Source organism: Lycorma delicatula, chromosome 1 (assembly GCF_047948215.1).
Source record: "Lycorma delicatula isolate Av1 chromosome 1, ASM4794821v1, whole genome shotgun sequence".
NCBI lineage: Eukaryota > Metazoa > Arthropoda > Insecta > Hemiptera > Fulgoridae > Lycorma > Lycorma delicatula.
The window spans coordinates 292,516,299-292,532,739 of NC_134455.1; the positions used below are offsets into that span (position 1 = coordinate 292,516,299).

General features: G+C 28.0%; 1 protein-coding gene across 1 annotated transcript in view; it reads left to right on the top strand.

The window, feature by feature from the left end:
* SK (small conductance calcium-activated potassium channel) overlaps positions 1-16,441 on the top strand; it is a 1,178,465-nt gene that overhangs the window by 1,137,126 nt on the left and 24,898 nt on the right. Inside the window, exons 10-11 of the mRNA XM_075354908.1 lie at positions 4,410-4,545; positions 15,372-15,482. Of these exons, the coding sequence (XP_075211023.1) occupies positions 4,410-4,545; positions 15,372-15,482 (247 nt within the window). The remainder of the gene's footprint in view (positions 1-4,409; positions 4,546-15,371; positions 15,483-16,441) is intronic.

Consider the following 16,441-nt stretch of genomic DNA (forward strand, 5'->3'; position numbering starts at 1 on the left):
AATTGAAAAATAAACATGCCCGCCATTTTTTTAATTTGCGAGGGTATTTAATTCCCGATTTTTTTTTTAATTTTAAAACTTACCAAGACGCTTATCAAATGTTAATGTGATTCATCTATCCGAACTTGAGATATAAATTTTTATATAAAAATAACAAAATGGCGGACAGTGGTAGAACAAAGGAGAAATCGCCATTTTTCCTAAGGATATTTTTTGTTTAGTTTTACAAGTGAACCCGAAAAAGTATAGCCAGCCCACCATTTTAGAAACACTCTGTATAATTTGTTTATTGTAATTTAAGAAGAAATATAACAAAACATTGTCACTGTTCATAGTCTACATACAAATGGCATTGTAAATTTACAAATATATGACATATTGCGCGATAGGTTATGTTTACACTAGGATCGATCCAGAAATAAGGTTCCCAAAGAGCTCCAGCCGCACGGGAAGGTGCGAGGCGAAATCCGGCAACACCGCTGTGCGCGGCTGTTTCTCCACTCTCGATTCCGCCCGGTCGTGATTGGGCTGCACCGCTCAGTCTTGCCTCACCAGCCGTCCGAGATGGAAGTTCCACTTGTTGTTCCCGCCAAGTGCGAGATTCGTTCCGTAATTCACTTTTTGCACGCCAAAGGGACTCCACCCGTAGATATTCATCGTCAGTTGACAGAGGTGTATGTCCGTTCAACACGTCTGAAAGTGGTACAGGGAGTTTAGTGCCGGTCGGAAGGAAGTCCACAATGAAGAACGGAGTGGAAGACCATCAGTTTCAGAGGCGGTTATCGAGATGGTCCAACGCGAAGTGCTTCAAAACAGAAGTATCACCGTCCGTGAACTTGTTACTCGGATTCGTGGGAGTTCTTACGGTACAGTGGAAAGAGCTTTGACTGAAAAATTGGAGTATCACGTGATGTACTCGATGAGTATCGCGGCTATTGACATCAGAACACAAGGAGAAACGTCTTGACTGTGCTCACCAGTTTGTTCCAAAGTGTCAAGAAGATAAGGAAGGATCGTTGGACTCCATTCTTACGGGAGACGAAACGTGAGTGTTTCATTTCTCTCCCGGAACAAAACAAAAATCCAAGCAGTGGCGTCACCAGTTGCAGTTTTTTGGGACCGTACGGTGATACTGCTGATCGATTTCATAGAACCTGGGACAACAATCAACTCGGACAGTTATTGTGCAACACTAAGAAAACTCCGGCGAGCTATCCAGAACCGCCGGCGAGGACGACTGACAGCCGGTGCATGCACGCGCGCGCGCATGTGCATGAAGATATAAACACACTTATTTACTGAAGAAACGGATATTAACAACTTTTGATTTGTATCATCCAATAAATTTTCATTCTGATTTTAATAGGATGCTAGAGGTGAAACCAAATTCCGAAATTTTCATTTTATAATGTCCAAGCAAAAAGATAAAAATATATTTATCTATATATTCATCTTACGGTCTTGTCTTTAATTGACTATAGTTGACATGTTCAAAAACTAAAGTTCATCATCAAAATTTTCCTAATCTCAACATTATTTTTGTATTTAAAAAATACAAAAAACAATCAATTAATTGTATTAAAAACATTTTTTGCTGCACATGATTATATGTATCATGCGTAGACAAGATTAGTTTTTGCAGATTGAATCATTTACTTTCTATAATGATCACTCTACATCAATTCCTGGACAGTATAGAACTGTCAATGACTAAGTACACAAAAAAACAATCTTGACTGTGCATAATACTATACAACTGTGTAATATTTTTATTACCATTGTGCATAATTATTGTTTTTATTATGTTTTATGATACAACAATCTCAAGAGAATGAAATAATGCTGATGAAACATCGGTTTTTAAACATTTAAACTACAAAGTCAAAAGATAAATGTAAATATATATTTTTTCTCAAATTTAAATTATATTTAACTATATTTTACATGTATCTACTATAACAAATTATAATCATTAGATAGTTAAATAGTGGTTATTGTTTTATTGCTAGAATTTATCAAGAATTTATAAAAGTAATATTTAAAATTTAGAAGAAAGCAAAATATAAAATCAGTACTGTAAATAAATTGGTTGAAGCAGGTATATGAGAGAATATGTTCAAATGTAAAGGTCTTTTTCTTTTGTTTGATATTGTGTAGCATTGCACTCCTGGGTTTTATGCTACAAGTATTGGATATGGGTACTCATTCTTGTTTTCCCTTGTGTCCTTTGAATAGCTGAGCGATATGACACACATTACGTTTCAACCTTTTTTCTCTTTTAGTTTTTACATTTATTGGCAAATTTATCTAAATTTGTTTTTTTACATTATTTGACTTTTTATTTATTTTTTATCTTATGTTGAGAAATATAATATAGATAACAATAAAAGTATTACATTTACATTTTATTAAAAAACTGTTTTCATAATACTATTATGTGACATTTTTTAAAAAATAAAATGCAATTTTTAAAAAAGTAGTAACAAAATATTTTGTTAAAAAAAATACATGAGCAAAATCTGAATTGAACTATATAAAGTTATTTCCTAATTAATATATAATAATGCTCGTTTGCTCAACTGAGATGAAGCAGTGTATATAATTCATTGTTTCACAACAGAAAGGGATTTAATTTGTTTTACTTTATCTGTCTGTATCTTTCATATACTTGTGTGGTATTTAAAGAACTTAAAGTATAAGAGGCTATAGTCAGGGTAGCTTTCTCTAAAGGTGTTGATGTTCTTGTATTTTCAGTTCCTTGATGAATGAAAGGGAAGATGTCATTTTAAAAGCTAACTAGGACATACTTCTTTGTGTGCTTGGCTTATTGACCTCACTGAATTCAAGTGAAGAAAAATGTGGAAAATCACTTTTCATCCCTCACTACTCTTATTAGGTCTGGCACAGGATGATTGTTAGTCTTGAGAATGATTATGTCATTTTCAGTAGTGATTTTAATTCATGTCAGGTGGTCTAAAACCTTATGATTATGGTTTTAGACCACCCTAATGTTTTATATCTACATAAAGTAGAGAAATGGAATATATAGCAATTATTGTTATTAATATTTGCAGATCTTGTTTTCTGTAAACTTATCAAGTTTTTATCGTTTCACATTAGGTTGATTCTATAACTTGATTTACAGTTTACCAGTTGGTTACACTTGGACTCAAGTCCAACTAGTCTTGAGACAGAATAATTAATAGAATCTCAGTGAAAAAAGTGCATTGATAAGAGTAACAGTTTAATTGTACTTAAACAGTAACTATTTGTCAAAAGAAACTATACTTTTAAAGATTTTTATTAATATCTTAAAGGTATTAAACCGCTAATTAATAAAACCAATCATAAGAAAGTAGAAAATGTATGGAATATGAATATTTGTAATACTGTCCTAGATTTCAGTTAACGGCATTGCTGGAGATTATCGCTAATAAAGGGATCAGAAAAGTTATTTTGAGAAATGTTTCTCAACTCCAAACAAAGCTAGTTAAGTTAGAAAGTCTTTGACTTGTGTTTGTTTGTGTGTGTGACTTCATACACAAACACTCATGTGCAATATATATATATATATACACATACACTTTAGATAATTTTCTATCAATCTACATATTTTTACCTTCAATTTCAGACCACACCAGGAAAATCAGAAAAATATGGAGTCAGAGTTGTGTTGGAAAAAAACATGTTTCTTAATTAATCAAATAATTGATGAATGAAGCCTTTGCATGGTAAAAATCCATAACAAAAAGAAAGCAAAATCAAAATAACTGTGTTTTTTTTTTTAATTTTCTTTTTGTTTATTTTATGTTTCTTTATCTATGATTGTAATAATATTCTGATATCTGTTTCCCACTGGTTACCATATAGGAAAATTGTTGTCTTTATATCAGTTTTATGATGTTCTTTTAAAAATAGTTATGTAATGCAAGATGCATAATGTGTACAATTTCAAAAAAGACTTTTATATACATACTTCCAGTCATTTTTTGTACATAAACCATAGTTTTGTAATAATTTTTAGTGAATTTGAAATAAACAATTTTTTTCATATAGTTTTTGTTATCCATTATTATTACTAAGAAATTAGTTTTGCCATTTCTTCTGTGTATGTATTGAATTTCTAACAATGTAAGAGAAGATGAAAAATGATTTTATCAGTTTTTAATTTTAAAATATTTTTTTTTTGGAATCTCTGTAAATAATAATATATTAATAAATTAATGACATAATTAACCTGCTTTTAGTTAACCTTTGTTTTATCGGTATATTTAAATAAAATTAGTTATTAATCAGTGATTCAATAAAGTGACGACACACATCCTTGCAGTGGTAAAGCGATGAAGTAGATCAATTTATTTTAATATATTCAGGTAATTTTTATACAAATTATATGTAACTCAAATCAGGTTCCACGATGAGGATCACGCCAATCTTCTAAATGCGATGTGGCTTATCGCTATAACATTCCTCAGTGTTGGTTTTGGTGACATCGTTCCAAACACTTACTGTGGAAGGGGCATTGCAGTCAGTACTGGAATTATGGTAAGATAGAACAGAATTTTTTTTCTTTCATTCTGACTTTTTATACAACAAATGTTAAATGTAAATGACTGCAAATTTTATACAGTCAAGATAGAAGGTTTAATTTGATTTTTTTTTCATGTTTAAATATATTATTTTCTACCCATTTCTCAAGTTAGATGTTCAGGTAGGTAACAAGAATAATACCAGCTACTTTTACTGATTTTCTTTTATTGTACTGTAATACTCATTACAGAGCTGTCCTAATAATCATTGTTAATACAGATTCATTTTTAAAGAATATTTACTTAGTATAATAATTGCACTTTCTAGCTTTTTTGCATATTTATGATTAATCAACTATCTTGACCAGCACTTTGGCAGACAGCATTGATTCATTTCAGTTAAATAATTGAGATATGAAATAATTGTTAATTATGTAATTGACAGAATTCAAAAGTTCCTAATATGCTTCATATACATTTCATCCTGAACTGAATTGTTTGTATTTTTATAGAGAAAACGAAACATCTAATTAAGAAAATTGTTTGTTTTCCCTTTTCTTAGATCTAAATTGAATAGTTAGTATTTATCCAGGAAAATCAGTTGTTAATCTGGTTTCAAATAATTATCAGTAGATAATAACTGTGTATTACATAGTTTAGCGTTAATTCAATTTTCAATTTGAAATGGAACTGTACAAGTCATTAGTATTACAATTTATTAGCAGTAATAATTTTTTTTCATTCATTCATTAAAAGTACACAGCCATTTATGAGCCACTGCAATATAAAAAAATAATAAAATTTTTGTTTAGTTGTTAAGTTTCTCTATTAAATTTTTTTATTAATATCACTATTGACACCCAGGAATTGCTCACAATTCAACTAACTGGAAGTTACAGCTTATTAAAAAAAACACTGAGTATCTAGTATTATTTGAATAATATGATTTTGAAATTATAACATTAAAAAAACACCTCATGGGCATTATTTCACATCATTTTACATTAAAAATATTAATATTGTGTTAAAAATATTTCATTAAAATATTAAATAATCTCTCTTCTATATAATATTTAAAAACCATAGACTCTCCATAAACTCTCATCATTTAAATAATATTTCTGTAGAAATTGCTCTTTAGCTTATAAATAAATAGCAGATTAGTATTATTTCAAAACAATAAAATCAGTTTAAATGTCTCCCTTGCAACTGCAGTCTTCATTTTTTTTTTTACTCTAAAACTTGACATATATATATATATACATCAGTAATTTAAACTATTTATTAAGTATTCCACCACCCAATTTTACAAACCTGTTTTTATTGTTTCTAAGATTACATTTCATTCTTTATTTCACATTAAAAAAGATTTCATTTCAATTTTTCATATCTGCATTTTAAAATACTTATGAGACAAGTCTCAAATTATATGTATTTCTTTTCATAATAAATATAAGAAATAAAAACCCAAATGAATACTTCAAACTTAGCTTAAACTATTTTTAATAGGAAGCCTCACAACCCTAGTTGTGTAACTTACTCTACCATGTGCTGTTATCATTAAAATATGAGTTAAGAATTGTCAAAAAAATATTAAATAATCTCTCTCTTCAATGTAATGTATAAAAACCATAGACTATGATTGAAATTAATAATTAAGTTCCTAGACTTTTACTCTTGATTTTCAATTTGATTTCAAACATGGTACTTTTATTCTGTGAATAATATGTTTGGTTGTGCAATTCATCATGTAAAAATTGGACTCTAAAGAAATAAAAGAAAGGTACAATAAAATTTCAAGATGTGGTAATAGTAACAGATGGTTAGGGTTGAGTGTATGAATAGAATTGTGATTGAAAAGGTTTCAGCCAGATTTGGAGAATAGATAATAAGAGAGAAATCAAGAAAAGAAAAGTTTACTTTATCAGACAGATACAGTAAAGAGGAATTGCATACAGAAAAGCAAAGAAGGAAAGTAAATAGGAAGATAGGGAGAGAATGAAACATATAGAATGCTTACGAAGACAGAGATTGATTTTCATTATAAGAAAGAAGATCAAGATAAAGCATTATGGACACGTCATTTTTGCTGAAACTTGTCAGAACAAATTTGTGTCATGATGATTACACAATTTATAAAGAAATTTAACAAATTCGTTAAATAAGTAAAAAAATATAAGAAAAACAGAGAAAATATGAAGATTTGAAATGTAAAGTGCTAAGCTAAATCATTCTAAATGATTTGAAATTTAATACGTTTTTTACATTTCATAGAATTAAAATTTCCCACCGTGCTCCATGTGGCATCCACTGAGAAATTGTAGAAATAGCATAGATGTCGGGACTCAAGTGATGTTACAGTATATTTTTTTTATGTTGGATTTAACTAAAAAAATAAAATTGTTCTGTGAAACATTTTTTAATTCATAAAAAGGATAAAAGTACCTTAGAGTACTTCAAACTTAATTACATTGCACTTTCATACAATATAATGTGGAATTAATTATCTCATCCTAGGCAAGTACACTTTCTAACCATTTAGCATTGTATTATTCTTGAAGTTTATAGTAAAAGTTTAGAAGTTACAGTTTGTAATGTTGAACATGTTAAGGCTGTAAATTACTTTTACTACACTTAATCATATTTCTTAACAATAACTAATGACCGAAAATTTGAATTCTTAAGAGTCCAAATTTTCAATATCTGGATTACTTCAACCTGAAGCAATATTATTCAACAGTATTCAACAGTATTATTCTTCACAGTATTATTATTATTATTATTATTTAATTATCTTATTGTTAGTAGTTTGCTGCTGTGCCCAAAATAATGTATTCCAGTTGAATTTAATTATACCTTAATTTTATGACAAAAGTACTAATCATATTGATAGCAAATAGTCTTTGAACATTATTATTAATAATGTTTAGGCTGTGATTGAGCTAATAAATTTAAACAAACAAAATATATGTTAAAAAATATACAACAGCCCCAAAAATTAAAATTTGGATACGTTCTTGGTATAATATTTTTCCATTTAGTTTGATTATCACAACTCCAAGAAAGTTTTAAACTCTTATATTTGAATTACAGACATTAATTTAACAAAAAAATGTCAACACAGGCCCAGTTTTACAAGCTAGTAGTTTAGAAAATAACATTTTTTAATCTGATGATAAAGTAGCATATAAAAACTAAAGTAGCATATTAAAGAAGTACACAGATATTTTGATTTTCACTAATGACTGCAATATTGGTATACATAACATTTTATATATATATATATATATATATATATATACTTCTTCAATTTCTTAGGAAAGAAATAATTAAAAAAAGGATTTAATTAAATTCAATTGAATTAAAAAAACAAACTTAAATTTATTAACTAAGTTACATTAACCTTACTTATTATTTTAACATTTAAAAATAATAATTGCTTTAGTACTAATTACACAGGTTAACAAAAAAATAATAATAATAATTCGGTACTGAGATAAAAGTAGGAGAATTAGAATGTATTTTTTTTTGCTGAATCTTAAAATGAAATCACTTTTTTTTTCATCATCCTAAGATATTTAGTTATGATCCTTTAAAATATTGAGAAACTAATTAAATAATAGAATACAAAAATGATAATAAATAATAATTACAATTAAAATTCTTAACTTTATTTTGTAGACATTTATATTTAAATTCATTTCTTTTTTTTCTTATTTTCCTTTTGTGTTCAGTGAAGTCTTCTCTTTTTATCATCCAGCAGTAGTCAGTCATTCATCATAGATTCATCCCATCTATCTAGATAACGTTGTTCCATCTGCAATATATCTTGGTGGAACCTTTCTCCTTGTTCATCACAGATGTCACCCATGTTTAAAGGGAAAAATTCCAAATGAGAATGTAAAAAATGAAAATTTTCAATTTTCTGCAGCCTAAATTTTTGTAGTTCATTTATAAACTGATCAGGATTTTCAGCTTTTATTTCTTTTTCTTTTCTTTTTATTTTTGCTTTGAAATATATTTTCACTAATTAATTTTCTTATTTGTATCCTGAGGAATATTCCTATTTCTTTTAATTTGGCTTCACTTATTTGTGAAAAACCCTCAGCTAAATATTTAAAGCCATCTCCATCTTTATGTAATGTTACACATAATTCTTCACCAGGCCTAGCTTTATGTGTAGAGGTGGTAAAATAATATGTTCTACTTCAACAAGGGGAATATTGACAACATTTTCCTTTCCTAAACTGATTTCTTTTTGGCCAGTCTTTAACTGTGTAGTATTTATCTGTTGCCTGACTATCCCACAAACACAAAAAACACATATATTTTGTAAAGCCACTCTGGAGAAGAAGTTCTATCATTTTCAGATCAGCAGTGATTCGCCATAAGTGTTCATCATACTTAGGTTTTAAAATAGGTTTTAATATTTTGGACATACGAAAGTATGTCGAAAGTAATTAATTTAAGAAAAAACAAATGAAAATTTGTTTCTTCCATTCCTATAGCACATGTTCTACCAGTATAGAAGAAAACTTATTCGAGTTATGCAACAACACTGCCTTTAAGCTTCTTTTTGATGAGTCTATAAATAAACCTCAATCATGAATAACATATTCAATGTCCAGTTCAGACATTAGCTCCCTAACGTCATGACAGGAACAAATTAAACCATCTCTTCTAAAGTATTTCAGAAAATTTTTGTTTCAATTTCTATATACTGAAATTTTAGTATCCTTGTTTAATAAATTTCTTTCTTTAAGACATTAACCTAGGAGTTCTGCATGTTGTTTCAATATGTACAAGTCACGAGTTAGGTTGCTTAGTTCTGCTTGTGTGATGAGGTGAGGTTCAGTATTTGATTCTTCTGGAATGTAATAAGCATCTATTAAAGGTGAGGATTCATTGGTTGAGTCTTCTGGGGAATCAGAAGTCTCTTTCCAAGAAATTGGAGCTATCAGAATTGGAAAATCAACAACATGAAGTACTAGTCTCATAGCTGAATGAACATTTGGGTATGTGATGCTTTTATTATTTGTATTGAAACCAGTAACATTTGTTAAGCGAAAATAGAAGTCATCATAATGGATAGTAGGCTCTCACCAAATCATAGGTACACCAAGAGCTGAATACTCTTTTTTTTCTTTTAACTACTGGGTTAGTTTAATGTAGCACTTGATGCATGCTACATGTGGAGCCCAGGATTTATCTTTGTGTCCCAAGGGACAGTCAAAATAATGTTTTTAAGCAGTTTTCAGCAGATTTAATACTGGTTTTCGTTGATGTTTCATGGTGAATTCTCCGCAAACTTAACAAAAATATTTGGAGAATTTTTACAAGCTCAGTTTTTATTCATTGTAAAATTCAATATGTTTTAATGAATGAAAGTAAACTGAAATATTACAAAAATGCCTAATTATAAAAATAATTAAGTTTTTAATTTATAAATTCTTCTTGAAGTATTTACGAATCAAAAATTAATATTTTATCATAAAATATTATAATTATGAAGTATTTTAAATACTTCTTAAACTTGTTTCACCATGGTGTGCAATAAAATACAACACACACAACTTAACAAATTTTGATGTCAATAAAATAATACTAGAAGTTGATCTGTCATAAAAATCTTTCACTAAATTTATGGATCTCTTATAAAACAATTTTTATAATATGTGTATGATAAAACCACTACAACTAAAGAACACAGCAAGTCATACCATGAGCTGAACTTATGCTAAAGAGAATTTCATCACGTTGAATTACTCATTACTTGACTCACTGACATGACTATACATGTCACATACAGATCTACAGCATACATGACAATATAAATCGGATGTGAATAAGCAAACCACACAGACATACTAACTTATTTGTTTTGTTTGTTCCACAAATGATGGATGGAACAAATAAATTTAAGGGGTTGTAACTTAAGAACGTTATGTGGTGGGTTGTCTCAGAATACATATTTTCATATTCAGATTCAGTATATATAAAATATTGTATAGAACACCTACTACCTTTTCAGTTTCAAATTTTATGTTGACCAGTGCATTTACCTTGATTTCAAAGACTTCTAATTTTCTTCGGTATTCACAGACTATGAAGGGTAATTAAGGTTAAATCTTAAAAATATATTCCTGTTCATATTAAGTTGAAAAATAATAAACCTGTATACTTTACAAAATGTATTTATGTGTTGGGAATTCAAATATACCTGCAGGTCTAAACTGTTTGGAAAAAAACAGCTGTTTATAACCCAGTTATAAACCTGGGCTAGTTTACTAAATGGTAGCGTTAACTGAATCATTAATGATTAATGGAATTGAACAGTATGGAAAATCAGTTATGTTGATGGAATAGAAAGATCACATATTATCTTTATTTTATTTTAATAGTGATGCTGTTTACTATGCAGAATTTAAATTCCAAAATAGAAAATCCAGTAATTATTAATCAAATTTAGATAATCTTTAAAACTGAATAAGATACTGCATTTAATTCTTGAATGAATAATGTTAAGACAACTTTCATGTTCTAGCACTTTAAATTGTTCAATAACGTTCAGTCCTACAGTGAATGTTTTTAATTCAGTGCTTAATACAAACAGCACAGCTGTGTTTTCAGCTATGTGTTTTGACCTGCACAGACATGATTAATCTTGTTCATGAAGGCTCACTCTTCAGTATTAGATATGATGTCATAATATGTAACTATGATATGATTTAATTCTTTGCCTAGTATTGTTTATTTATAGCTTAAAAATTATGTTAACAAAGTTAAACAATAAAAAATGAGCTAACAAAATACAGTATAGGAGCCATAAGTGCTAACTATACATTGAAAAATGAAAATATCCTTTAATTAAAATTTAAAAATTTTTCAGAAATGTTGGATAATAGAAAGATTCTGAGTTTATATTCGTTTTCAGCATCAAAAAACAGATTAAAATCATTTATTGCATGTTAGGAAACAAAAATTATGTTTATCAGTGTAATCAGTAAGTTTTCTAGTGTCAGTTTGACTAATGGAATGGTTTAATTGAAAAAAAAGAGATTATTGGTTTCAAAAATTATATTTTAATCGGAATATTTTTAAATTTTACATGCTGGAAAACAGTTTCTATTTTGTCCTAACGAATTAATCAACAATTTTTACTGTATTAGTTTTACTTTTTATTTTTGACTTATTTTACTTTTTGATTGTGCTTGTTTAAGTGTGCTTTCAATCGTAAGTTGGCAAAAATTTACTAACACATTTCTTAACATAATCTAATATTATAAAAAAGCTAATTCAATTTAAAGATGAAAAAGTTTTTAAACTCTGAAAGTTTTTACCTGAAAGGTTTATAATGTGATTCTAAAGAATATCCAGCCACAGACTGATTGGCTTCAATTAAGTTATCAACACTGCTATTGTGTTTTTTTTCTGATTAAGATAAGGGACAATAAAACTTTGACACCAAACTGTATTCTAAACTAGTACAAAAATAAGCAAGCCATCACTGATACTCAGATTCCACTGTTACAAAAATGTGAAGATATTAATTGACAAATTTTAATTGCCTGAAAGAGAAAGTGGACTTGATCAGTATTAACAATATTTCAACAAAATCTGTTTTCAGAAAAATATATTTTTTTAATAATCTGAAAGTTGAATTAACTAGATAAAATTCACTTTCTTTAACTCTTTTTATTATTCTTTAAATCAGTTTTGACAGACAACTTAAAAAAAAATGTATTGTAAAGATGTAATTACATAAATAGTATAAATTATGTGATTTAGTAAAGTTTCTCTGCATAAATCTATACAGAAGACATTAAGTCTATTATTTATTTAACAGAAATTGACATTTCACAGATCACGGAAACAAAAATTGTTTTGCACAAATTAAATTGATCAGCAATGTTTTGAATTTCTGAATTGTCAAAAATAAATGATGTTTCATAAGTAACTTATATATGGCCTTTGAGCTATGAATCTAAAAAAAATGATTTATTCTGGATGCTGATCAGTACATCTAAAAAATCATTTTTTTTATTTGTATTCATAGATTACCCAACAATTAAAAGATATATCTTTTCAGTTTCTTTCAAGAATATCACTGTCAAAATGTCAATAGAGTAGAAATATGTTTTTATAATAGTTATTGGCCATCATAAAGCACTCCATTTCACTTGACTACCATTATGCAGTTATCAAACGTAAATGAAGTTTAGATTAAAGTTAGTGTTGGATCTTCTAATAGTCTGCGCTTACTATGCATATTATTTGTGTAGTAAATTTAAAATCTGTTGTTTTTTTTTTTATTGGTTAACTACCTTTCAACTGAGACATACACCCTTCAGTATTTATTGGAAAAACATTTTTCAACATATAGTGATGACTTTAATTCTGAGAAGCAACATTTAAGATTTTTCAACTGACCTTCTCGTCTCTGAAAAATGTATTATATACTACATTTTAAATATAGTCTGAACAAGTCATGTGGGCAATTTTTCAAGAAATCACAATTTTGTTTTTTAACTTACATTTCCAAAATTGGTCTAAAACTCTTAACAACTGAAAATTCAAATTGATCCCTTTAATGTATAATTATAACGTAAATAATTCGTAAGTATACCAGAAAACTGAGGTGAACATTCAACACATCTAAATACTGGAGTTCTTTTATTATTAAAATCCATAGATTTTCATGCAAAGCAAGGAAAGCATTTAAAAAATTAATGCAGCGCTATTTAGTTGATAAATGTATATACATATTTGAGTTGATAGAGGAATGATATTTTTGTTGTATGACGAAAAAAAAACATTGGTATCTATTATCTAATTGTCTGCAGTTTGGGTCCTGGACAGAACAGTAAATTACCCAGATGAGAGGTACTCCTTCTGCAGATTGATTGTCACCTCTCTCCTCCTTATTCTCTTCAGTCTTTCTTCCTTGGATGAGTGCAATGGGGGATTGGGTTGGCTTCCACCCTGATTTCCTAGCACCACACTGGCACCTTCTTGTAGTCAGCAGAGCAGTTGCTTCTTTAATGGAGCTTAGTGAGGTGGCAAAATCTCTTTTATGCCTTTGAAACTATCCAGACTATGTTTCCTGTCCAAGAGAATGTACAAAAGCCAAACTAGTGGCTTCCCTTGGCTTCCTGTGGGTAAAGTCAGGCTTCCTGTTACTTAAATAATCTAATTAATTAAATATTAAATAATCATGTTACCTAATTAAGGTAAATTTGCCACCATATGTTTTGTGTAACTGAATTTTTATTTTCTATTGTTGGTAATTATTTTTGTATTTTCTAACTGACCATTATCATGGAGGTTTTTATTTTCTTTCAGTTGTGTAGCCTTGTTTTCATTAATCTAGGTTTAATTCTGATAAAGTCTACTATTGTGGTGGAAAAGAGAATATGCACTTTTTGTTTATGAATGTTTTATATTATGTATACTTTATTTTAAAACCAAAAACTTATGGAACACAAGTTTCTTGTCTAGACCATTTTAATTAATTATTCTATTCAAAAAATTGAAGTTTTCAAATAGCAATTTTATCCAACTCTTTTCAGTCTTCCTTAGTCTTCATTACTGCACTCTTAGACTTCCTTAAATTAAATTGGAAGTAAAATTAGTTATGTTTATAATGCACTGTAAAATTTACAACTTTGTAATTGAAGGACATTTTGTAACTAGGAAAAACTATATCCATAAAATTAAAAGTTTTTTCATGTTAATTATAGATGTAAGGATCTCATACCCATTGTTCAATAGATTCATTCATGTACATTTTATACAATTACATAAAAAGTTTCGACTTCCTCAAACCCTGGTACCACACTCTTTCCAGATGTAATGTGGTTGTCAGTGGTAAGTTGTAAAAAATATTTGTTTTTCTTATTGTTAAGATTTTATTTTTAAGTGGCATCCACTGCTATGGCCATCAACCATATAATACAGTTAATTATAAATGCAATCAAACCTTAGATTTTTAGTTTTACTTAAGTACAGTCTATTAATTACATTAAATTTATGTTACATATAAATATTTAAGTACTAATTTATGTACATATAAATTATATTAGAAATCTAATAACCATGGTTTACAATCAACTTTAACAGCTAATGCCATAAATTTAACCTTAGTTTATATTAGTACAAGCTTTGGCTTTGCACCTGGCTTACATTGCTGACATGTAAGTCAGAACTATAGTAATCCTGCAAAATACACCTTTAACTGATTAATGCATCAATTAGTTGAGAGTAAGTACTTCTGAAATAGGAAAGGAACTGGGCTCTACTTCATCACTCATGACGAAATATATGTCTTGGATACTGCACAGAGTTTTTACAGATCAAAACTGCCGATGATGATTATGCATGTTTACATTGTACTAATTTTTATATATATAATATATTTATCAATCTTATATTGTATAAATGAGAGTAATTAGATAATTTCAGAATAATTTTAATAACATACTCTAGAATTACATAATTAAAAAGTTAAAACTGGATAAAAATTAAGTAAATGATAAATAATATGTTTAATAATTTAAAAATTATTTCACCTTTAAATAGCGTGAAATTATATTAGTCTCTCTTTTTTGTATAGGTACTCTAATGATTTTTTTTATTATGATGTTTTGAATTGTCAGTATTTTTTATATCTCTGTTTATATTTTTTTTTCATCAATTTTTGGCATTCATATATATTTTTAATTATTTTGATTATATATGTAGTTATTAAATAGAAATCTAATATATTCAAGTAATATTTATCTTCTTAGTGTACCTGTAAATAATATTAAAATAATTTAATTAATTTGTTTCATACATTATTAGGGTGCAGGATGCACTGCCCTTCTCGTTGCAGTTATATCCAAAAAGATGGAACTAACACGAGCAGAAAAACATGTCCATAATTTTATGATGGATACACAACTCACCAAGCGCGTAAGTATAATTAAGATAGTTTTTGTTGATAATACAAGAAAATTGTAATTGTATGATACCATGTTTGCTTCCATTGATTTAAATAATTTCCTCTCACATTAAGGAATATGTAACTTTGTAATTTATTATTAAGTGTCTGTACAGCACACACACATTGTCCCATTAATAATAAGTATTATATAAAAATACATTCAAAGTAAAGAAAAAAGTTCATATAAATATGGGTCTGAAAACACTTGTTTCACAGTCTACATAATTGGAAGTTTTTTTGCTCTAAATACAAAGTAAGGTAATATTAAGCATCTACAGATGTAAATAATTTACCAAAATTTGCGAATTTAAATGCAATTTGATTTGAAGAAATTAAAAACAGAGATCCAAACTACCTCTTCCTAAAAGAATAAAGCTGATATATTCAGTGTTTGGAACATCTTCATTCATAATTTCAGTACTGTTTTCTCATACATACTGATTTCCTAATACTATAAACATTGGTAATTAAAAATTTCTAAAATATTATTTGTCTAAATCATTAATTTTCGTATATCAAACAGTACTGTTTTAAAAAACATATAAAAGTACATATTTTTCCTTACTTTACAAAATTATAAAAATTTCTCTCGCTTTGTTAAAGTATAATTTGCTTTCAGAAGAATTTTCATGACTTCAACCTAATCTCCCTCTAACTTAGTTATATTGCAAGGAGGTCTTGCTAATAGCACTCATATAAAATGGTTAAGAAGTTAATATTTGCTCAAACAGAATGTTAGATATTTTCTTATATTTTAATTTAGCAATATGTTTTTTTACCAAATTTTGTGTTATTCAAAAGGATTGAATTCATGGCACTCACATCCTAATGACCCATTTTATTCCAGTTTACATTATTGAATGCCTTTCCTAGTTCTATAAATGCCAAGTATATTGGTTTGTTTTTCTTTAATCTTCCTTCTACTATT